The sequence below is a fragment of the Notolepis coatsorum genome, assembly GCF_963971535.1.
Source record: "Notolepis coatsorum genome assembly, chromosome: 6".
NCBI classification, from domain to species: domain Eukaryota; kingdom Metazoa; phylum Chordata; class Actinopteri; order Aulopiformes; family Paralepididae; genus Notolepis; species Notolepis coatsorum.
In genome coordinates this window covers 25,086,801-25,112,280 of record NC_140170.1, presented here as the reverse complement: position 1 = coordinate 25,112,280, position 25,480 = coordinate 25,086,801, and the positions used below count along the sequence as shown (strand labels likewise).

The 25,480-nt window shown below is 46.6% G+C and overlaps 1 protein-coding gene across 1 annotated transcript in view; it reads left to right on the top strand.

The window, feature by feature from the left end:
• The window catches only part of LOC311229411 (opioid-binding protein/cell adhesion molecule homolog), a gene marked incomplete at both ends in the record, with an annotated part of 852,472 nt that overhangs the window by 787,856 nt on the left and 39,136 nt on the right, over nucleotides 1-25,480 (top strand). Inside the window, one exon of the mRNA XM_084315495.1 lies at nucleotides 2,219-2,370. Within this exon, the coding sequence (XP_084171621.1) occupies nucleotides 2,219-2,370 (152 nt within the window). The remainder of the gene's footprint in view (nucleotides 1-2,218; nucleotides 2,371-25,480) is intronic.

Genomic DNA, 25,480 nt, shown 5'->3' with positions numbered 1-25,480 from the left:
GTTCTGAGCACTCAATGTTCATTGTTCATGGCTCTGATGGCCTGGGGGAAGAAGCTGAGCCTAAGCCGCTCTGTCCTAGTAGCTGGGGTTTGCAGGCGTCTGCCTGACCTCAGCAGCTGAAACAGGCTGTTATTGGGGTGGTGAGGGTCTTTCATTATCCTGCAGGCTCTGGATTTGCAGTCAGTGACTCCTCTGATGCTGAATAAGAGCTGATAGAGAGACAGTGACTCCTCTGATGCTGAATAACAGCTGATAGAGAGACAGTGACTCCTCTGATGCTAAATAACAGCTGATAGAGAGACAGTGACTCCTCTGATGCTAAATAACAGCTGATAGAGAGACAGTGACTCCTCTGATGCTGAATAAGAGCTGATAGAGAGACAGTGACTCCTCTGATGCTGAATAACAGCTGATAGAGAGACAGTGACTCCTCTGATGCTGAATAACAGCTGATAGAGAGACAGTGACTCCTCTGATGCTAAATAACAGCTGATAGAGAGACAGTGACTCCTCTGATGCTAAATAACAGCTGATAGAGAGACAGTGACTCCTCTGATGCTGAATAAGAGCTGATAGAGAGACAGTGACTCCTCTGATGCTAAATAAGAGCTGATAGAGAGACAGTGACTCTCTTGATGCTAAATAAGAGCTGATAGAGAGACAGTGACTCCTCTGATGCTGAATAAGAGCTGATAGAGAGACAGTGACTCCTCTGATGCTGAATAACAGCTGATAGAGAGACAGTGACTCCTCTGATGCTGAATAAGAGCTGATAGAGAGACAGTGACTCCTCTGATGCTGAATAATAGCTGATAGAGAGACAGTGACTCCTCTGATGCTGAATAAGAGCTGATAGAGAGACAGTGACTCCTCTGATGCTGAATAACAGCTGATAGAGAGACAGTGACTCCTCTGATGCTAAATAACAGCTGATAGAGAGACAGTGACTCCATCTGATGCTAAATAACAGCTGATAGAGAGACAGTGATGCTGAATAAGAGCTGATAGAGAGACAGTGACTCCTCTGATGCTAATAACAGCTGATAGAGAGACAGTGACTCCTCTGATGCTGAATAAGAGCTGATAGAGAGACAGTGACTCCTCTGATGCTGAATAAGAGCTGATAGAGAGACAGTGACTCTCTGATGCTGAATAACAGCTGATAGAGAGGACAGTGACTCTCTGATGCTAAATAGAGCTGATAGAGAGACAGTGACTCCTCTGATGCTGAATAAGAGCTGATAGAGAGACAGTGACTCCTCTGATGCTAAATAACAGCTGATAGAGAGACAGTGACTCCTCTGATGCTGAATAAGAGCTGATAGAGAGACAGTGACTCCTCTGATGCTAAATAACAGCTGATAGAGAGACAGTGACTCCTCTGATGCTGAATAAGAGCTGATAGAGAGACAGTGACTCCTCTGATGCTAAATAACAGCTGATAGAGAGACAGTGACTCCTCTGATGCTGAATAAGAGCTGATAGAGAGACAGTGACTCCTCTGATGCTAAATAAGAGCTGATAGAGAGACAGTGACTCCTCTGATGCCACACGCTCATTGACCCTTGACCTGTATCACCATAGAACCTCTGTGTGTATCATTGGAGCTATGAGAAACACACATCCTAATGATGACAACATGGAACTCTGGTAGAAGTCATGTCAGGAGATGGTTTTATCTGTAATCCACACACTAAAAACTAGGGCTGTCAGAATGAATGCTTTAACTTTGGAGATTAATTTAAATTAATTAAAGCATTAAAATAAATTAATCCAGATTAATCTATGGAGTGAAAAATCGTCAACGTTCTGAACTTTCAGCAGTATATTATTTGTTTGTTCTTCTTTGCATCGACTCCTGCACCTTTTTGAAAATCATCTGACGTGAAGATGGAACACATTTGTGTTGTTAATATGATTTATATTACTATTAAAATAGTATTTGAATCTAAATATACTTTCTTTGTGTTGATTTTACATTAATTCCATGATTTTAAAAATGCTATTTTTAATCTAAATTGTGAGATTAATTCGTTTTTTTTTAATCTATTGACAGCTACTAAAAACCTAAAATATCTTCTCTGTCTCTCTCTGTCTCTCTCTCTCTCTCTCTCTCTCTCTCTCTCTCTCTCTCTCTCTCTCTCTCTCTCTCTCTTCTCTCTCTCTCTCTCTCTCTCTCTCTCTCTCTCTCTCTCTCTCTCTCTCTCTCTCTCTCCAGGCTTTTGAACGGATTGAACAGAGTGAAGATAGAAAACCAAGGCAAACAGTCCATGCTCATCTTCTTCAACGTCTCAGAGGAAGACTACGGCAACTACACGTGTGTGGCCATGAACACCATGGGAATCACCAACGCCAGCATAATCCTTTACGGTAAGAACAGCAACAGGAATCACCAAGGCCAGTATAATCCTTTACGGTAAGACTAGTAGACTGTTAATGTTGACTGTCCTTTTTAAAAGGACACATCAAATGCCAAAACAGACGTACCTTTGACTCAGAACTGTCTGTTAAATCTGCATAGCAGTAGTTTGACTACACTTCAGAAGTATGATATCTCGCCTAGGTCTTCAAAATGAATGGAAGTGAATGAGGAGCCTGCCACCTGGATGGAGTGGTGGCGTTGAGAGCGGCGTCATCGCTAGCTTACTTGTAGATAGACCCACTCCGTTCTGAGCTCCGGGGGTTAATCAAAGAGAAGCCGGTTAGTCTCTGTCCTCGCTCCACAATGGTGGAATGCATTTCCCATCACAGTTAGGACAGCCGAAACATGACCAATCTTCCGCCGTCGACTAAAAACACACTTATTCAATCGATATCTGAAAAGAAGGAGAGAAAAAAATATAGTACTGTCTTCTACTGGGGTGTCTTGGGGACTGGCTGTTCCGGGGGGGGGGGGGGGGGGGGGGGGGGGGGTCCACATGCCTTCGGGCAACATTGTACTATTGTACTTATTTTATGCCTATTCTTATGTCTGCACGTTTACGTTGCACTACTTTTATTGTCTTTTATACCTATTCTTATGTCTGCATTGTTTTGTCATTCTGTCAATTGTGTGCTGATTGTATGCCATGTTCATTTTATACGAATTGCTGTGGGGCACTGTGTGAAAAGTGCTATATACTTAGGGTGACCAGGTGTCCCCCTTTTGGTTGTACTGTCCCACCATTTGACCAAATGTCCCGCGTCCCTCATATTGAGAGGATGTCCCTCTTTTCGAAGCCAAAAAAAAACATGCGTCTAAAAGCCCCTCCCTACAGACAGTAAACGTAGCAACCCGCCTCTTGTCCACACACATTGCTCTGATTGGTTATAGTACTTTAGCGCGCTGCTTGCCTGCTTGTGACGTGACTGAGTCGTGACGCTACCTCATATCGCAGATCTGATTGGTTATAGTAATTCAGCGCACTGCTCTGCTCGTGAGAGTTGAACTTGTGACGTAACGTGTCTTTTCTTCATTCATGTATCTCTTATCTAAGTTCATTGATCGTATAGTGTTCTATTTCACCCTTTCCTCTGCATGGTTTTTAGGTATTTTCAGATGTTCGGTTTCAAGTAAGAGGAGACTGACGATATGGTCAAAATCAACGGGCGGCGGTGTTTATTAATAAAACAGCTTTAGGAATTAAAATAGTACATCGTCTCTTTCATTTGGCTGTTGTCGTTTCTCGGTGCTGTTCGCTGTCTTAGGTTGTCCATGGCCAACACCGAGTCCTCTCTTGTGGTTCGCTGGTCTGGTTGTCAAGACAACCTGGTCTCCTCGTCGATCAGGCCGGGAGTGCTTGATTTCGTATCGGCGGAGTCCGCTATGAACCTCGGCTCGGTCATCTGGTCTCAATGGCTCTCTGAGTCATCGGCTCTTCAGTAGCCTGAGTGGCGAGTCGAGTCGCGAGTCTCCCTCTGTCGGTGGAGGTTTTCAGCGCTCCAGTTGCGATTCGATCTCTGTCATCGTCTGTCCCCATGTCTCTGGGTCTTCAGGTCCGTTCTGGTGTGTCAGCGCTTCTCCTGATGCGAAGCGATTTCGTCTGTCATCGGGTCTCAGTCCCTCTGTGTCACTGCTTGGCTCTGCAGGGATCCTTCTCCGTCTCCTCTGAGTGTCACCGGGTGTGTGTGTCGCTCCAGGTCTGTCTGTCTCTCCAGGTCCCCTTTTGGTGTGAGTCCTGTGTCTAGTGAGTCGCCATTCGCCCTTTTTATCAGCGGGGAGAGAGAGAGAGAGAGGGAGGGGGGGAGACAGAGAGCGAGAGGGAGGGGGGAGACCCTGCCTGCCTGTTCACGTCCATACGCTTTTCTTATTTTGGTCCACATTCCAGCAGAAACCTGTCTGTTGGTGTCCTGTGTCCACATGTTACACAATTTCTTCTGCTGACACAACCGTTTTTCATAGTCTATGGGGAGACAGACTGGCTCTTGATCCCTAGATAATACAACATGAGCTATTTCCATCTACAAACTCTTTATCATTCTGTAATTGCATTTTAGAATACTAAGATAATTCTTTATTGTCTAGCCAGTGACTCACTGTCTTGTCTTCAGTTGGGTCCACTTTTTACTTTATTTTTGATTGAACTATTTATCTTACTGTTTGTTTTTCCTATTCTAAAGTACGCTGTAATCTAGGTTTTAGCTCTATTTTGATCACTTATTATTTTGTTCAGTATTAACATTAATTTACAAACAATGTCTTTGTATTTGGCTCACTTATGGTCAACTTTTCATGCCTGCCAAACCTATTTATCTAAGGTGATTTGGTATGACAGCTCACTTTTATCATAATGGTCCTTTCTTTACATATGTGTTGCAATGTTTTCTAAAGCCATCTAACTAATCTCTCTGACAAAGCCAATAGTTTTCTTTATATCCTTAAGGTCTAAAAACCATCTAGTCTACCTATTAGAGTGGCATTCTACTGTGTAAGGGGCGATTTCCAAATAGCCTGTGTCACCTTTCTGACCTCTGGATTAGTCAGCAGCTGCCGTGTTGTAACCTGAAATTCCTTCCTTGTCTCATACCACTTACTTTAAACACCCTCGCTTCCTGCCAGCTGGCCGGGTGAGGGGCCATTGTCTCTCAACCTCTTTAGCCTAGGGTCTTCAGAAATAACTTCACATGGTGTTCAAATCACCCTGTCTTTCAAATCAACTTCTCTGTTTTATCATTTGGTACATTTATAGTTGCTTATGTTCATGTTTTCATTTAGAAATATACGACAATCCACCCTTAGGGGGTTTAATAACCTCCTATACAACATTAATATTCTAAATTAAACATGTTAAAAATCATATCCATAATTTTTGCTAATATTTTTCAAAATTTCAAAAAAATCCAAAATTGACCCAAATCAAACTACAAAACCCCTTTCCATCTGTACAGTTACAAAATCATCATTTCACCTACCTTTCCCTCCTTTCACAGTTATACACATTTATCAGTTATTATTATGACATCCAGTCTAGGTCCGTCTCTCTATGCAAAGAGATGATCGTACCATTCTCAACTTCTTTTCGTTTAAGACTATATTTATCCATGTACTTAGCTTAAATGTCTATTTTGTGTAATGGACTCTGCAAGAAAAGATTAATACATCACACCACTAAAAGATTAACTCTCTAAACATTTGAGGGAAATTCAAACAAGCAACATAAATCATTTTTACTCCTTAAAAAGACCACTGAGGCCTCAATTATCCTTTGCTTTCATCCCTGTCAGTTATCCCTGTTTAAACCTCCTAAGGCCTTTACTGCTAACTCGTTTTTGACCGTTTTCTTCTTGTTGTATCTTGTGCTAATCACCGCCCCTTCTTCGTTGTATGCAGGTCTCTGGTACTGCTCCGATTTTCCACAGAAGGAATCGATTTTCCCTCTGTCCTTTTTGCATTTTGGATTATTATTTACAAAACACACAATAGATTGGAAACAGTTATTTTCGCAGATACATTCTCTACTGTTCTGCATTTTGACAATACATTTTTCTCCAATTCATTATCTATGTATTTCACAGCTTCTTACGTTAGCATTCAATCAAATCATCTTTGTCTCATTTCTTTTTGTGCTGTACTGTTTTACTAGATTCAATATCTCAAGATCAACACAACTACCTCCACCCTTGACAGTGGAATAACCATTATTTCACTTCCAAATACCTCGTCTCCCGACAGCTCCTCGGTCCGGACAGTCAGCTCTAGACGAGGCCAATCACCAACAGAACCTATGTGCATGGTCAACAAACCACAGTCCCTTTAAACACACATCACACACACCCCGCCAGCTTTCAACAAGCCGGTGCAGAGTCTTCCATAAGTCAATCATCAAATTCACATGTCTGCACCCTACATGAACACTAACTGGCCAAATTGCGACCAACAACCTACAGAGCTTTCTTATAGACAGAGAAATATGTTTCCCCAACACTCATCATAACCCAAAAAGTGACACAACCCTCCAGATTCTACATCTGGAGCCTTAATGAGCGGAAAACAAACCATGAACCAGCTCCCGTCCATTCTCAGTTTCCAGCACATTATATCAGACCTCCTACCAGTCTCGCTGTGTCACCACCACCTGCTACCCCTGACCGGCGAGAGAACCCCCCCAGCCAGCCAGTTCCTAAAAAAAAATATAGTCAACCAAAAACAAAGAAAATTAAAAATAAACAAAAAAAACTGTGAGTGCCTACATGCTACACACCCATCCAACAGAATTAAACTATCATCCAGAGGCATAAATACCCCCGCAAAACTAAGACAGCAAAATTAGAAATCCAAAAAGAATAAAATAAGTAATGAAATAATATTATTGTTGTTGTTCTTTTTTTTTTTTTTTTTTTTTTTTTTTTTTTTAATTCCTTAATTCAACCTTGACCACCCTTTGATCAAGTATTGTAATCACTACTATAAATAGTCCTTTGTTTCTAACTCTGTCTAATATTATATGTTCCATTGTTCCTGTCTAAAACCCAACTGTTTAACCCTTCTCTGACACCGTCTGGTTCAGAGTTCACATGACCACAAGAGCCATTGCGGTGACCATTTTTCTCTCTCTCTCCAATCTGTGCAGCCGGGCCAGGCTGCACAGGTGGGAGATACCAAAAATCGTCCACCATACCATTCTCCCTTACGTTTTCCTCACTGCCACAGCAAGAGTTGATCAGACACACTGTAGCAAAAAGGAAAACCCATGATTTGTCTATTAATCTACTGTTAGTACGATTGGCTCATGCATCTATCAGTCATTTCATCTCTCCCTGTTAGTTGCACATCCATCTTAGTCGCTTCCACTCATAATCTAATGTACCAACGCTTCTATATATATTTTTTTTTTCTATTTTTTGTTCCAATCAGTCCTTCTTCCCATTTTAACTTATTAATAACTCTATTTTCCCGAGCACTATTAGCTCCGCTTGTGCATTCCTGCCTCGTTCTTAATTAACCTATGACCTATGCAGACACCCCCTCTGACAATGTCCCAACTCTCCACATTCCCAGCAACCCTGTTTGGACTCTTGCTTCTTTCTGGACGTTCGCTGAGGCCTCCACCCTTTGTCACATGACCGAGCGAAATGGCCAACCTCCCCACAACCCCAGCACACAGCCGACGCCGGCCATCCCAGGGGTTCCAGTTCACCCAGTTTACCACGACTCCCACAGTCTCTCGGCTGGCCTCCCACCGTCCTCTCCAGGTCCACCCCTCTCCTGTCCTCTGGTCGCATGTCCTGTTGCCTGGAGGAGAGAGGGGCATACCTGTCCTTTTCTGCTGCCTCTCCTCGGGCCTCCTCTTGTTGGGAGGGGCCTGGAAACTCACCCCTCCTGCGGTTCTGTTCACCCTGTTGCGGCCCAGTTCCCTGTCCGGGCAACAGAGCACAGGGCATTCTTTGATCACAGCGGCCTAGGTCAGACGCCCGAAGCATGATCTCAACAGCTGTCGCTTCTAGTAGCACAGTCTTTCTCGCCAGTTCTCGTCCCAGTCTCTGAGTCTCGTGTGCGGCTTGACCGATCTCCAGCTGTATCTTCATCAGATCTCGATGAACTGCCTCGTGTTGTTCGAACGCTGTCACAAACGCTCTCTGTTGTCTATAGTATGCTGCCTCTTCCCCCATCTCAGCACCGGCGGTTTGACGTCCCACCGTTGGGCTCCGCCCCTCATCTTGGCTTTGGTGCTGAGGGCAGGATGGATGTGGGAAACGGGTGGGCTGTAGAAACTGTTCGTGTATTCCATACCTGCTGTCGGTCTCAGTTCCAGCCATCCGGCCAGAGTGGACTTCGTGGGACGGCTGTAACCTCAGTCTCTTTTTCTGCCCCTTGGTTAAACCGCAGTCGCCTGCAATGGACACTCCAGCTTGAATCGGTTCTGGTTGGAGTAACACCGTTGTCACTGGTTCACTCCCCTGTGTTGGAATCAAAGTCATCATTCCAAGTCCTTCTGTCGTACTGGTCACATGAGAGAAGTCCATATTCAAATCAATCAGATCATCACTGGTATAGTCTATCTGGGAAATGTCTGCAGAGGCCCTCGGCCTACTCCCCCCAATGGCCCGATCACTAAGGCCCTCCTCCATATCGTTGTTGTTGTTATCCTATTGTTACTGCATTTAACGCTTCAGTTGTTCCTATCAAATGTCCCACTAAAGTGAACTTCCTATGTTACTGTCATTCATTCCACTTTCAACACACTCTTGTAATCACCGTTTGAAAAAACAAGTTTCTCTGTCTTCCACTACTTCTACTTACTTGAGTTAAAACACTCACACTGTCAAATTTTTATTGTGCAGACAAGGATTGATAACTGGCTTATCATTCATACTTATACCAAGGCGCATTAAAGCCGTTTTCCCTAGATGGTTGTGGAAGTCGTTAGAGCACCTGTCCGGCCGAGCATCTGTATAGAAAGAAAGCAGAAATCCAGACTTAATACAGTGGCATTTCCCTTATTATTTCCACTCTTCGTTACGCATTGGAAATGTCGGGCAACACTATACTAATATTTTAAAGAGACACAGTGTGATTTGCTTGAAAAAATAACGATACAGCTTATCTTGTTTTTTGTCCGTTCCTTCAACAGGAACACTGGAGTTTTCCAATCCCCTGTGTGCTCTCTCCTCCTGATTTCCTGGGAAATATAATCATTAATCCCCTTCCTATCCATTGTCTAATAATCCTTTGTAAACCTGGTCCTTCATCTGATTCTAATCTCTCTTTGCTTGATGAATCTGTTCATCCTAACCTTATTTCTTACTTTTAAATGCCCGATTAGCGTATCGACTAAATGTATTATTCGCTTTCGCTTCACTTCTCATACTACATCCATTTCATTCATCCTTACACACAACCATTACCCCCCACAACACTTAATAAAAATTAATCAGTGTTGCTACTGCTACCAACCACCTAATCAGGGAAAACAATAAACTTTTAGCAACTTAGATCACTAAAACCCTGACCGACACATAGTACAGCTGGCCACGTTAATAATTTCATGGACACCCGCACTATGCCACCGCAATATCCTCCCAGTTCTCCGAATACACAAAGAACCGTCAACTCACAGCCCAAAGCGTCCTCCCTTCAGTTTCGAACCTGAACGGAATCACCCCAAGCTTCTACCACACCAAGAATATCACAAATCATCCTACCACCACCTGCACCTAGACAGGCCAGCGCCCATCCGGTACCTACTTCACATATACAATAACAACGCAGTACAAATAAACCTACAACCAAATGCCCACAACACACGCCGCAATCCAGGGATGGCGAAATACAAGGAGAGACAGGGAAGGGAAAAGAAAAAAGGAGGGAGGGATACAGGGATCCAGGGACTAAGGGGAGGAAAGGGGGGGGGTCACACAATGCAACATTAACTACTACCAAAACCGTCTAAATCAACCTTAACTTTAACCAGACCAAAAAAATGACCATGAATATTCCATCTATCCTTATGTAATCCTATTTTAGCAAGTAACACTATATTAATATAACCAATACTCCAAACCCATGATGAATTGAAAATGGGGGACCCCGATGTAAACAAGACGAAAGTCTTCCTCCGGTCTGCATCCCCTTAACAATTGTGTGTATTGAGCTGTACCGTATCGTACCCATTAAACAATCCGTTAATAAAAATTTTCAATCAATCAATCAATCAGGCAATCTATACTAAACAAAAACTCCCTTTGTGCACCTGTCCCCTCACAAAGTTAAGCCGGGAGACAGGGATGGAGCGGAGGGGGGCGGGAGGGGGGAGAGAGGGAGGGAGGGAGGGAAGGAGGGAGAGAGGGAGGGAGGGAGGGAGGGAGGGAGAGAGGGAGGGAGGGAGGGAGGGACAGAGGAAAAAGGGGGGGGGGGGGGGGGTTCACGCCAATCCTATCACAAAACGCTGCTGCTCTCACTTCAACCATACTTGGCCCATAACAAATACAGATTCATAATCAAACCAGTAAACACCCCCATCATCAACAACAGAAAAAACCGAACATAAAGAATTTATAAATCCCCACAAATGGTCGCTACTCAAAACTTATAATAATTACAAACCCTTCTCCACTGCCAACTGCACCCCGTTCCACCTGTAAAGGTGAAACTATAAAAGAGGCAACAGCGCCCTCCGCTGGAACGTCCTGTCCATCACCAACGCACCACAACACTCACCACTTCCTGTAGGAGGCGCCACGCCTCCCCCGCAAGTGCGTCATCACGTAAACCACCCCAAGACGTCAACTCGACGTTCTACCTCAACCACAAAACTACAATTCCCAGAACCCTCTACACCGGAAGTACCTGTCCATCGCCTCTCTAAGATCCCGCACTAGCAAAGAGTAGCAACACGCGAGATTCCCCGAGAGTTCAATCATGCTATATTGTTAGCACAGGTAGCTTAGCATCTTAGCTTCGTTAGCTCAGTGCCGCTAGCACCAGCTTAGCTTAGCATCCAACATCACTTCTCCTAAACGGCCCAGTCCTGTTGACTCGAGCGGCACAACACATCGCGACGTTCACACAACCCCAGCTACACCCCGTAACATAACTTTAATCCTATTAAGCCCCCGTTTACAGAACCTATATTATTATCCTCATTCTAGCATGCTCGCCCGCTTGGCCCCGGCCGGCTCCGTATTTTAAATCTAACGCTCCCGATCTAGCCCCGTTACTCCAAATCTAACGCACCCCAAGCTCCGACGCTCCCTATGACGTCACCAGCTCTAAAATCCCCGTTTTCTTTGATCTTTACTACATTACTTTTAAACTTCTACAGCCCCGATTTGAAAAATTTCAACGCACATTACACATCTCCTAGGTTCCATCTCACATGTCATTCATTCAATTCACTCGAAAACGCAACACAGCGTCCACACGCTAGTCCCGTCGCGCCAGCTAATGCTGGCAGGACAGGGGTGTGGTTTCTCCGTTGCAGCCTTGGCCACCAGCTGGTTCATAATAATACAAAAATACCTTGACATTTACTCAGAGCTCCTAACATCCATCCATTTAAACACATATACTTAGCAAAACAATGTCTCATTCACAAGCATACTATTCATTTGTACACAATCATTCCAAACGCATCTCCTTGAGAGAAGTGAAGGAGACAGGGAAGGAAAGGAAAGGAGAAGGGAGAAGAAGGGAGGGAGGAGGGAGGAAGGGAGAGAGGAGGAAAGGGAGGGAGGAGGGAGGGAGGGAAGGGGGGGGGGGAGGGGGGGGGGAGGGAGAAGAGGGAAGGAGGGAGAGGAGAGGGAGGAGGGAGGGAGGGAGATTTACAAGCACCCCTCACAGCAGAGGGGACCGTGGCACAACAGAAGCTATTTCAATTCCTATGATAACACCGCCCCCTGCTGTATTTTTCCACACATCACTACTTTTGCACCACAGTACCCCCAAACATCCTGCAGGAGGCGCCCTCAACCTTCTAACAACACGTGCACCATTACGTAGCACGCCAGCCCACGTGCCCTCTCAATTTTAACCCCAACACCCAGAATCCCCCGCACCGAATTGTAGTTCGTCTTGCAGGCCGGCATCCTGCAGACGTCATCCCCGAAACTACGTCACGTCCGCCATTCCTGAGATCTCGTTGGACACCAGAATAGCAACACGCGAGGCTTCGTCACGGGACTTCATTTGTTTACAAAATTATCTTTTTATTTCATTCATTCCTAACCTTCTAAACAACTCATCCCCATTTTCTTTCATACAACGCCACAATCACACACATTCTCTCATCCAATTTTATAATAACCTTCAGCCCTGGGCAGCTCAACACAGCACGTAGCACCTAACATTAGCCCTCGGGTTCCAAACGGCAACCTCTTAGCACGGTCCCCGCCGTAGCAACTCGCGACGCCAATGTTAAAGCTGGCGCATCGGTGTTATATCACATTGAATTAATGCATATCACAATCTACATCCCTTACCCATTTTTTTTATACATTTCTACACAGGTCCCTATTAGCCCCGCTACTAAACAGTGCTTTATATACTAACTCATAATGCTTCTAAGTGCCCTTCTTTAGTTCGAACATAAGCGCAGATCTCTATAACCCCCCAGTGCACAAGTGCTAATTTTTCCGAGGTTTAAGAGGACTACCTTACGCGCTCCAGATCTCTTGTTCCGTAAGAACTAAACGGATTCGTACGACATCGATTTGTCTTTAGCAACGTACAAACCAGACGTCTCCAGTTATTGTCATTGCATTTGAACCTACGATTCTAAACAAGAGTCTCTGTCGCCTAACCTGGCGCAATCCTCTAGCCCCTCAGCAGTGCGCGACCTGAACTATTTTATTGTCCAACCCGATCGCGCCAATCCCCTTCATTTCATTAGTGCCGATACGGCTGTGCGCTCAATCGTTTAATTCGATCGCGCCAATGCAACCATTCCCTACCCCTGTTCGAAATCTGCCCAAACAAACCCCGACAATACAGACACATCTTCAACTCACCGGTTGGCCTCTGCTGGTTGTTGTTGCTCGAGGATGGTGTAGTCAGGCGTCGCTGCTCTGCTCTGAGAGTTTTCGAAGTTCTGTTGTCCTTGTCCTGGGTCCCGTTCGGATGTACAGACCGGCAGTCACGGCGCCAGATTAACGTGTCTTTTCTTCATTCATGTATCTCTTATCTAAGTTCATTGATCGTATAGTGTTCTATTTCACCCTTTCCTCTGCATGGTTTTAGGTATTTTCAGATGTTCGGTTTCAAGTAAGAGGAGACTGACGATATGGTCAAAATCAACGGGCGGCGGTGTTTATTAATAAAACAGCTTTAGGAATTAAAATAGTACATCGTCTCTTTCATTTGGCTGTTGTCGTTTCTCGGTGCTGTTCGCTGTCTTAGGTTGTCCATGGCCAACACCGAGTCCTCTCTTGTGGTTCGCTGGTCTGGTTGTCAAGACAACCTGGTCTCCTCGTCGATCAGGCCGGGAGTGCTTGATTTCGTATCGGCGGAGTCCGCTATGAACCTCGGCTCGGTCATCTGGTCTCAATGGCTCTCTGAGTCATCGGCTCTTCAGTAGCCTGAGTGGCGAGTCGAGTCGCGAGTCTCCCTCTGTCGGTGGAGGTTTTCAGCGCTCCAGTTGCGATTCGATCTCTGTCATCGTCTGTCCCCATGTCTCTGGGTCTTCAGGTCCGTTCTGGTGTGTCAGCGCTTCTCCTGATGCGAAGCGATTTCGTCTGTCATCGGGTCTCAGTCCCTCTGTGTCACTGCTTGGCTCTGCAGGGATCCTTCTCCGTCTCCTCTGAGTGTCACCGGGTGTGTGTGTCGCTCCAGGTCTGTCTGTCTCTCCAGGTCCCCTTTTGGTGTGAGTCCTGTGTCTAGTGAGTCGCCATTCGCCCTTTTTATCAGCGGGGAGAGAGAGAGAGAGAGGGAGGGGGGGAGACAGAGAGCGAGAGGGAGGGGGGAGACCCTGCCTGCCTGTTCACGTCCATACGCTTTTCTTATTTTGGTCCACATTCCAGCAGAAACCTGTCTGTTGGTGTCCTGTGTCCACATGTTACACAATTTCTTCTGCTGACACAACCGTTTTTCATAGTCTATGGGGAGACAGACTGGCTCTTGATCCCTAGATAATACAACATGAGCTATTTCCATCTACAAACTCTTTATCATTCTGTAATTGCATTTTAGAATACTAAGATAATTCTTTATTGTCTAGCCAGTGACTCACTGTCTTGTCTTCAGTTGGGTCCACTTTTTACTTTATTTTTGATTGAACTATTTATCTTACTGTTTGTTTTTCCTATTCTAAAGTACGCTGTAATCTAGGTTTTAGCTCTATTTTGATCACTTATTATTTTGTTCAGTATTAACATTAATTTACAAACAATGTCTTTGTATTTGGCTCACTTATGGTCAACTTTTCATGCCTGCCAAACCTATTTATCTAAGGTGATTTGGTATGACAGCTCACTTTTATCATAATGGTCCTTTCTTTACATATGTGTTGCAATGTTTTCTAAAGCCATCTAACTAATCTCTCTGACAAAGCCAATAGTTTTCTTTATATCCTTAAGGTCTAAAAACCATCTAGTCTACCTATTAGAGTGGCATTCTACTGTGTAAGGGGCGATTTCCAAATAGCCTGTGTCACCTTTCTGACCTCTGGATTAGTCAGCAGCTGCCGTGTTGTAACCTGAAATTCCTTCCTTGTCTCATACCACTTACTTTAAACACCCTCGCTTCCTGCCAGCTGGCCGGGTGAGGGGCCATTGTCTCTCAACCTCTTTAGCCTAGGGTCTTCAGAAATAACTTCACATGGTGTTCAAATCACCCTGTCTTTCAAATCAACTTCTCTGTTTTATCATTTGGTACATTTATAGTTGCTTATGTTCATGTTTTCATTTAGAAATATACGACAGACGCTACCTCATATCGCAAATCTGATTGGTCAAAAAACAACAACATTACAAGCGAACTAGTTCAAGATGGAAAGCAGTAAAAAGAAACGGACCTGCAGTTACAACCAAGACTGGCAAACGACACATGACTGGGTGAGGCAGATGGCAGGCAATCCGCAGCAGGCTTTCTGTGTTTTGTGTCATAGTTCGTTTTCAATTGCGCATGGAGGAGAATACGACTTGAAGCGCCACAGTGGACGTGAGTCTCACTTGAAAGTGGTTCACCAAAAAGAAACATCCAGATCTATGGATACGTTTCTTTTTAAACCAAACAATGATAGCCAGACGGACAAGGTCACTGCAGCTGAGATAACAAGTGGCTATCACACAGTACAACACTCCCATTCATACAGGTCAGCCGACTGTGGTATGAAACTAGCTCCTGTCATTTTGCCAGACTCAGTTATTCTAATAAAAAAATTTACATTATCTATCTGTCCCACTTTGTCCCACCAAAATCTTACTGTTGTCCCACTTTGTCCCACCAAAATCTTACTGTTGTCCCACTTTTGGACTTTTTGCATCTGGTCACCCTATATATACTAGTGTAGATAGTTGTTCATATTTATTATTATTATATTGTAAAAAATAAATGTATGCATTGAAAATGACAAAGTGTCGACGACATTGAAAATGAGGGTGACCTCAATTGTCTTTTCGAGAATAAATACAGGTTTGGCTATCATGCACTTTTCCACTAAATAATCGTCCTTGCCTATATTACTACCTACAGTACTACTGTAGTGTATACTCATATGTATTTACTACCATGCACTCAAGACTGTAGCACCCAAGTCTCGGCACTGATTGATGATCATTGTTACTCATCTGAAAGAGTCGTACACGTCCCGCTGACTTGTCGTACAGAACTTGTAAGTCACTCAGGGGCGTCGTTCTGGTATGGCAAGGTATGGCACTCGCCATACCTTGGCAAATAAAAATTAAAAAAAAATATATATAATACATTTTTATTTAAATTTTTTGTATTACAATTTTTTATGTTCCTTTAGAATTCGAATGTCAACATTATGAACGAAGCTTCGAACTATTCGGTACAGCCCTAGCATGCTTTGATATTGTCAATTATCTCACTTTTACTAGGTGACTTTTACTGTGACTAACTGAAATATGCCCAAAAAAAAGGAAAATGGACATAGGGACGTTTTTTAATCAAAGGGCAGCAGAGCCAAGTGATACAGGGACACAGGTAAGGTATGGCTTAGTGATTATAATAGTGCAGTTCAGCATTCAGTAACCTATACTTTTTGTGAATGTGTTTTTGATACTACATTCTGTTGAACACACACCTCAAAACCTAAGGAAAATTGGCTCAATTGCAAGAAAAGTAATAGACAGTTATGATATTAAATTCTGCATAATTCGTATGCAAAATATTGTGGTTCCCTGCTTTAGTCTGTTGACACATTTCTATACAAAAAATGCTTGTGTAGTCCTGTGTCATACCTAAATGTCATATAACTGAATTGTATAGAAACAACTCACCAAAAGTGACTATTGCACAGCTGATTTGACAAAAAAAATCCACCAAGGGGGGGAAACCCACCCTTCACCCCCCCCCCCCTCCCTCCTCGCCATACCTTGCCTTTTACTGAAACAATGCCACTGAAGTCACTTTGGATGAAAGCATCAGCTAAATGACTAAATGTAAAATGTAATGTAGAGGTAAAGACTGCTGAACCTTGACAAGTTCTACTCCAGTAAAATATGCCTTTAAGCCTACAAGGAAATCTTGCAGATTATTGGAAAAAGCTGTTCATTTCCCCGAGGGGATCAATAAAGGAATATCTCATCTTATCTTAGATTTGAAACCTCAGAAACCAAGAGGAACAGGCCAATCTCTAGTCGGAAATATGTATATATTTTATTTTTACGTTTATACTTTCCTTTCCTTTCCTATATTTCCTATATACATATGTATAAAATACTAATACAGATGTACATATAAAGTTTATAAACACACCTACACTGTATAAAATAATCATAATTGTAACTGAGGGGTACAATTCCCTGACTGTATTGATAAGTATGGTATCATTAAACCACTACCGCTTTATGTACTTTAATCACTGGCCATACAGTACACGATATCTAAGTATGATGAACACTTTCCCACATATGAAATCAGGTCCACACAAAGGTAATAGTCAAGTATTTAATATATAGCAAAAGGTACATATAATAATTACTTATTACATTTATGATTTGAATTGAATGCTCTTGTAAGGCAAATGAGTACTCGTATGCAAATCAACACTGAATGTCCAATCTCTGGTTACACAGGAAGCAAGTATACAACCTGGCTCTTAGGGGATTATAGCGATGGTCACTTAATGATTATAGCTGGATAATATACTGAAGGGGTCCCGCCGGTTGTAAGCCAGTAGGGGGGGTAGGAGAGCCGTCGGCTGTATCCCGTCTGGTCAACGATTTCCAGGGAGAATTCAGGTACAGAAAACAGTGCCCGTGGAACCTTGATCCACAGATGAATACACTTGGGCTCTCTTGTAGACGATAGCTGTAGCTGTCGCTGTCGGTCCACAACGAAGAAGAAGCGAGGCGACCTCAGTCTGGTCTGAGCGCCGTCTCACCTTGGCTCCTCTCGGGGTAAATCCAACACTCACCGGTGTTGGCGATTATCCGCTCCACAAATCAAAGCACCAAAGCAAATAGATATTCCATGCCGTATAGGGCTCAGCAGTCGTCGGGGTAGGTAATCCAATGTGCAGGTCCACTCGTCCTCGCCCAGAACTCCTCGGATGAAAGCACCACGCGTGGTCTGCCCAGCCTGGTTAAGACTCTAGATAACGCGAGGAAACGATGGGGGTGCTGCTCACTTTAGAACGCTAACCGAACGATGCACCATACATAATAGACTATTATTACTTAATAGAAATACGGTGCCAAACTCTGGCAATTCAGCTATTAATTCGCACGAGGTATCACTGCTATTCTAAGGCCAAACAGGCCGTACTACACCGCACGCGGTATCGTGGGGTGAGGCTTCACGTCTTGTTATTTAGTTGGGTAGAAGGGTAAAGGACTAAGAGGAATTCTACATTTCTTGCGCCATATTTATATGCACAGTGGACAAGTAGTGCCGCTCTGCTTTCGGTAGCCGTATTCCTGCGCGGAGCTGAGGCTAGTAAAGGCATGTCTCGTCGGTACCTTTGAACTTGAACGCCAGGGGCTTGTCCCTGGCGCCTGGTCCTTTTGTCCAATAAGAGACTGAACTATTATGGGCTGTAGTAGAATAAAGGGATATTCAGTGTATATGTACAAGGAATATACAAGGGATATCAAACGATATACAAATACTATTAAATATATATCCATAAATAAATATATATATTCGGTTTAATCTGATCCTTCACAACAGCCGCCCCCTAATTAGTCCCACCTAATTAGCTGAGCAGAGACAGATTAACCGCACTGTCCACTACTCAATGTCCGCTGTAAGGGTCAGTCAACTCACAAAGTCATAGGGTCATGGTCGTCATCAATAGTATCAGGGAGCCTTGGCAGTTCTATTAGCCTCGCCACGGGTCGGGTGTAAGTCCGTCCTTGGACGAGCACTTCAGCTGCTCGGACCTTTCCATCGGCACCGGTGATCACTTTGCTTACGCGGCCAGCCGGCCACATAGCTCTGGGTAGTGACTGGTCGATGATCATGACGACTGTTCCTTCTGTCAAATTGTCTCTCTCTTTTACCCACTTCTGGCGGGTCTGTAGAGACGGTAGGTAGTGGAGTAGGAAGCTGTTCCAAAACTTATCAGCCAGTACTTGACTGTACCTCCACATTCTTCGGCCGTTCGCTTCTTCAGGCCTGTACATTGTCTGTGGTAGCGTGGGGTCCAGCCGCCCCATCAAGAGTGTGTTGGGGGTGACTGGGTCGACATCTGCTACATCACTTGAGACGTAACCGAGGGGCTTTGAGTTCAATACTCCCTCGATCTCCGTGAGGACTGTCATTAGGACTTCTTCCGCCACAGTCTGGGCCCCAAGCACGGCGTACAGGGCTGTCTTTATGGAACGTACTTCTCGTTCCCAGGTTCCACCGAAGTGAGGTGCGTTCGGGGGATTAAACTGGAAGTCAATCTGGGATGGAGCGAGGTGGGTCTTAAGTTCTGGGCCCATAGCTTGGAAGCTCTCTCTCAGCTCTCTTTCTCCGCCTTTGAAGTTTGTCCCGTGATCGGACAACAATGTAGACGGTTTTCCCTTCCGTGATGTGAATCTTCGGAAGGCCATAAGGAATGAGTCTGTGCTCATGGTTGGAAGGAGTTCGATATGTATAGCTCTGGTGGTCATGCATTTGAATACAATACCCCTCCGCTTCTCGGTTCCTCTTCCTCTCTTTATATACAGCGGGCCAAAACAGTCCATACCGGTGGAGTGGAAGGGCTTGTCGCCGAGTCGGAGGCGACAGGGAGGTAGGTCAGCCATCCGGGGTATACTGGGCTGCGCGCGCCACTTACGGCAGTCTAGACAGGTTCGCTGGAAGCGCCGCACTGCTTCTCTCCCTTGCAGTATCCAATAACGACGTCTGATCTCCGCGAAGACTCTCTCTGCCCCTGCGTGGTGCACATCCTCGTCGTATTTCTTTATGATCAGCTCTGTGACCTTGTGTCGGCTGTTCAAGACTATCGGGTACTTAACGTCATCCGGTAGGTCTGGGGCTCTCCGCAGACGACCACCCACTCTGATGAGATTATGGGCGTCGCTCTCGGGGGCCAGGTGAAGCAGTCTGCTGTCTGATGGGACGGGCTTTGCTCCCTGTAGACAAGCTAGCTCATCGGGGAACGAGTCTCTCTGGACTCGTTGTAGTAGAAGGAGTTCTGCTTCTTCGTAGTCAGCTGCTGAAATGTCAGTTGTGGGCTGAACCTCTGGGTGGTGCCACAGAAATGTCTTTAGCTGCGCACCCTCTAGGGTGAGGCAATCGTCTAGAACCGGGTCTGTGGGGACGAGTGTGTGTGTCAACCCACAGAACATAGGTTTCTTGTTCTCTGCCTCCTCTTTGCTCGCCTCCCGTGGGGTGGGTGTAGGCCACTCTTCTTCGGGGAGCTTGAGGAACTCTGGCCCGTCACTGTAGAGGTTGGGACGGGTGAGGTCATCCAGGGACATTCCCCGGGTGATGACGTCAGCTGGGTTGTGTTTGGTGTCCACATACCGCCAGCTGGTTACTTCTGTTAACTCTTGAATCTCGGTGACTCTGACTCCCACGAAGACCTTGTATCTGCACGAATCAGACCGGATCCATGTGAGTACGGTCGTGGAGTCTGACCACAAGATTGTTCTTTGCACCGGAATGGTGAGTTCACGTTGGATTAACGTGGCGAGCTGCGCTCCTGCTAGGGCTGCGCAGAGCTCTAGGCGCGGGATAGATTGTTGCTTGCGTGGGGCTATTCTTGAGCGAGCCAGGATGAAAGCAGTATGTATTTCTCCTCCCTCCTCTTGGGCACGCAAGTAAGCCACCGAACCGTAGGCTACTTCGGAGGCGTCGCTGAATACGTGCAGGTCGATCTTGCATGTCTCTGGCCTCACTGTGGGTGGGAAGTAGCTGCGGCGTATATTAACACCGGGGAGTGAGCGGAGTTCCGTCTCCCACTCTCTCCATGTGGATGCAAGGTGTTCGGGTATGGGATCGTCCCAGCCCTGGTCTTTGTCCCATAGCGCTCTTACAATCATCTTTGCCCGGGTGGTGTAAGGTAGAATACATCCCAACGGGTCATATTGTCTGGCGAGTGTTCTGTATACACTCCGTCTGGTGGTCGGTATTGCCGTCGACCTTCCCTGCTCCTTGATCAGGGGTTTGTGTCTATAATGGAGCGAGTCTGTTTTGAAGCGCCAGACTAGTCCTAGTGTCATTTCTCGGGCTTCTCCTGGGATGGTCGCCATCCAAGTATCGCTGCTCGTGGCCTTGTCCTCGGGGGAGAGGCGGCGCAGTACTTGCGGGTCGCTGCTGGCCCACTGCCTGAGATCAAAGCCGCCTTTGATCAGGGAGGTGCGGAGCTTGAGTAGGAGAGCCTCGGCTTCTTCTGGCGTCGAGACGCTTTGTAAACAGTTGTCCACGTAGAAACTATTTGTCACACTTTGTTGGACCTCTTCATCTGCTGCTGGGTCCTCTGCGACGTGCTTTTGCAGTGCAAACGTAGCACAGCATGGGCTGCATGTGGTTCCGAAAGGGAGGACTTCCCATTGATAGATGGTTGGGTGCTCATCTCCGATCCTCTCTCTCCATAGGAACCGCAGCAGGGGCTTGTCCTCCTCCACTAGCCTCACCTGCAGGAACATCCCTTTGATGTCGCCGCTGATAGCCACCTTGTCCTGGCGGAAGCGTAGTAGCACGCCTAGTAGGGAGGGGCCGAGTGTTGGGCCGGCCAAGAATTCTTTATTCAGATTTTGTGATCCGATCTGGTAGCTGCAGTTAAACACAATGCGATCCTTGCCGTTGTGGTGGACCTTGTGGTGCGGCACGTACCATGATTCGGTCGTCTGATCGGCCTCTTTAATGTCAATTTTCTTTATGTGTCCCGCTGTGTTTAATTTGTTAATCTCAGCGCGGTACACAGCTTCTTGAGCGGGGTCTTTGGCTAGGCGCCGCTCTATGTTCAATAGATACCGCTCCGTCGCCTCTTTTGTAGCACGAAAGGTGGGCATTCCCTCTCGCCTCAGGAGTGGAGTTGCGTATCTCATCACTCCGCTGACGTTGACTCTCTTTGTCCCGTGCTCGAGGAGGGCTATAGCGTAGATATCTTCCTTAGAACGAATGTCTTTCTTTTCGTTCTTAAAGGGCATTGTCTCTAGTGTCCATAGCCTCTCTACATGCTGCAGGAGTGTGGTGTCTCCTTCTGTCGTTCTGGCGTGGAGGCAGCCAGTGGCTGCTGTTCGGTTAAGAGACTTGGCGAGGGGGCCTTGTAACGTCCATCCTAGGCGGGTCTCGACTGCTGCAGGACAACCTCTGGGTCCTGTATGGACCCGGTCTATCGGGACTATGAGGTCTGCATGGTCGGAGCCTATCAGCAGGGTCGGGGTGGCGCCGTCTATGAGCGGGATAGGAAGTTGACGCAGGTGCACATATTTCTCCATCAGCTTGGCGATGGGGTAGGTGTACTGCGATAGTCCTATTTCTTGGCTGGTGAAAGCATTAGTAATCCTGTACCGTCTCTCTGGCTGCCCGCTTGCTGCGATAGTGAAGGAGACATTCTCGCCCTTTATCGTCTTTAGATCTCGTCTTATTGTCCGAATAGTCATCTGGTTCTCGCTCCCCCGTAGCCCCAGCTGGGCCGCAGCGGACGCGAGGAGAAGGGTCTTCTCTGACCCGTCATCAAGGACGGCGTAAGTGTCCATGATCTTGTCTTGGTAACTCAGGGTTACACGGACCACCTTTAAGAGCACCTAGGCGCCGCTGCTGCTAGCGGGGTCAATGTACATAACACTTGCCTTTGTGCTGTTGGATGGTGCAGGCTTTCTTTTGTTACTGTCGTGTAGGACATCCAGATGGGCTCCGTCACACCGACTACACTTCTTCTTTAGGCGGCACTCGGCTGCCATGTGACTGCGCGCACATCGGTAACAGCGCCTGTTGGACTTTATCCAGTGACTTACTTCTTCAGCGGTCATCTTCTTGAACTGGTCACATTGTGACAACCAGTGTTCCTTCTCGCAGTACGGGCACACCATCTTCCACTTCTCTTTCGTCGAGGGGGTACTGTGGTTCTTGCTGCTCGGTACTGATTCTGATTGGTGCATGACAGTCACCGATCTTCGGCCATCGTTTACTCTCCTAGGTCCCTCTCTGGAGCTTGGCGTGCTCCGCACGAACGTATCCAGCCGTAGGCTGCTGACTTCTCTCGCCAGGAAGTCGGCTAAATCTAGGAGGGATGGCTCGGGACCGTTAGGATCACGGTGGTCTCTTTGCCGCCTGAAGCGCTCCTGTCGGGCGGGCGGCAGCTTCTCTAAAATCCTCTCGACGTTCGAGTTTGCGTATAGTTCGTGCATACCCTTTTCTCGTTGCGCCCCCAGCATCCCTACCAGGGATTGTACTTTTATAGACAGGTCGTCTAGTGAGCGATTGTCTGTTGCTGGGGGTAGGCGATCAATATGCCTTATCTCCTGTATTACGTAATCCCATATACGTCCATATCTCTGGTCCAGCGCTGCTAGAGCCGCGGTGTATGGGGTCGTAGAGGTGGCATAGGCCAGCGCTATGTTGTGCGCTCGGGGCACTTTCAGGTGCTTCAATAATATTGCATACTTGTGGCGTTCATCAGCGACATCCACCATCATTGTCTCTAAGCACATCCGGAGCTCCGTGTACTGTGCTCGATTCTCATGGGTGAAGTCTGGAAACGTCGGTGTGCCAATGTATGACGCCATGGATGGCTGGCACATCGGTGAGCGTTGGAAGAGAGGCCTCCTGGGTGAGTCTCTTCTTACGCCTCTCGGTGGGCTGGTACTGGCAGGGTACCATGGCCCGCTGGTCCAGGTGCTATTCCTCGGGACTGGTCGTGCGTCATGCTCACCTGTGAGTCGAGTCGGGGGTCTGTAGCGCAGAGCCGCGGGGGTATAGCCTGGGCTGTACTGGACCTCCTGGTCCTGTGGAGTAATGTGCTGCTGTCGGGCTTGACTCTCCTCTTCTCCCTCTTCTTCTTCTGCCAGGTCATCTAGATCCTGTAGTCGTTTATTTAGCCTCTCCGCCGTGTCCGCCGTTCCTTCCTTGTAGCTGGGTCTCACTTGGACCGGTCTGGGAAGGAGTTCGGAGGGGGGTGTAGACTTTCTCTGGTGGTCGAGTTCAAGGTCGCCTAATCGGTTAGGGGAGGGTGCCCTTGACGTGTGTCTTGACGAGGCTCTGGAACCCCTTGTGGAGGGAGGGGGTGTTGCCCTGGTGATCAGCTGCTCCATTAGCTGCGCTTGTAGTCTGTCGCGCTCGCCCTGTAGTCTGTCGCGCTCGGCTTCGCGCTGGATGAGAGCGATGTCGCGCTCTGCTTCTCTTTGGGCACCGTCAGCGGCACGCTGGGTGTCGGACCGGTCTCTTGCCATATTCTCTTCCGTCTGAAGGCGTCTCATCTCCAGGCGTATGTGCTCTTCTTCGCTCCGTTGCTGTGTTTGGAGTCGATCGCGTTCACCCTGAAGTCGATCGCGTTCACCCTGGAGTCGATCGCGTTCGGTAGAGGCTGTCAGGCTGACGAGGAACGCCTGTGACAGCATCCTCTCCGCCTCGCTGGGGGAAGACGCTTGTAGAGGTGAGCCGCTCCTGGCTGTACTCGTTGGGGAGTCCTGGAGCTCTATCTCCTCGGCGCTCTCCTCATCTTGTTCCGTGCAGAGTTCCACCTCTGGAGGGTTGTCTTCCTCCCGGAGCTCTGGGGGGACTACTTCTTCGGTATTGGCGGGGGGTAAAGTCGTGTCAGTTCCCTCCTGGTCCCCACCGTGAGCTTGGTCAGTTACATTAGAACCCACTAGGGCCTCTGTGGTCGGGGTATCCTGGTTGATAGGGTTGTACATAATTTTACTTTCTACTTTTACTGCGTTTACTGTTTGTAGAAGGCTAGGTAGTTTACTGACAGCGTAATCCTCTAAGTACTGAGGTGGCTGTCGTCTACATTGCGGGCGTTCTACTTTAGGAGGACCGTTTCGTGGAGTGTTCATCATAGGCCATTTCAATATTAATACCACTATATTAATATTACACTGATTACCCTCCGGCTCGAAGGACCAATTGTAACTGAGGGGTACAATTCCCTGACTGTATTGATAAGTATGGTATCATTAAACCACTACCGCTTTATGTACTTTAATCACTGGCCATACAGTACACGATATCTAAGTATGAACACTTTCCCACATATGAAATCAGGTCCACACAAAGGTAATAGTCAAGTATTTAATATATAGCAAAAGGTACATATAATAATTACTTATTACATTTATGATTTGAATTGAATGCTCTTGTAAGGCAAATGAGTACTCGTATGCAAATCAACACTGAATGTCCAATCTCTGGTTACACAGGAAGCAAGTATACAACCTGGCTCTTAGGGGATTATAGCGATGGTCACTTAATGATTATAGCTGGATAATATACTGAAGGGGTCCCGCCGGTTGTAAGCCAGTAGGGGGGGTAGGAGAGCCGTCGGCTGTATCCCGTCTGGTCAACGATTTCCAGGGAGAATTCAGGTACAGAAAACAGTGCCCGTGGAACCTTGATCCACAGATGAATACACTTGGGCTCTCTTGTAGACGATAGCTGTAGCTGTCGCTGTCGGTCCACAACGAAGAAGAAGCGAGGCGACCTCAGTCTGGTCTGAGCGCCGTCTCACCTTGGCTCCTCTCGGGGTAAATCCAACACTCACCGGTGTTGGCGATTATCCGCTCCACAAATCAAAGCACCAAAGCAAATAGATATTCCATGCCGTATAGGGCTCAGCAGTCGTCGGGGTAGGTAATCCAATGTGCAGGTCCACTCGTCCTCGCCCAGAACTCCTCGGATGAAAGCACCACGCGTGGTCTGCCCAGCCTGGTTAAGACTCTAGATAACGCGAGGAAACGATGGGGGTGCTGCTCACTTTAGAACGCTAACCGAACGATGCACCAT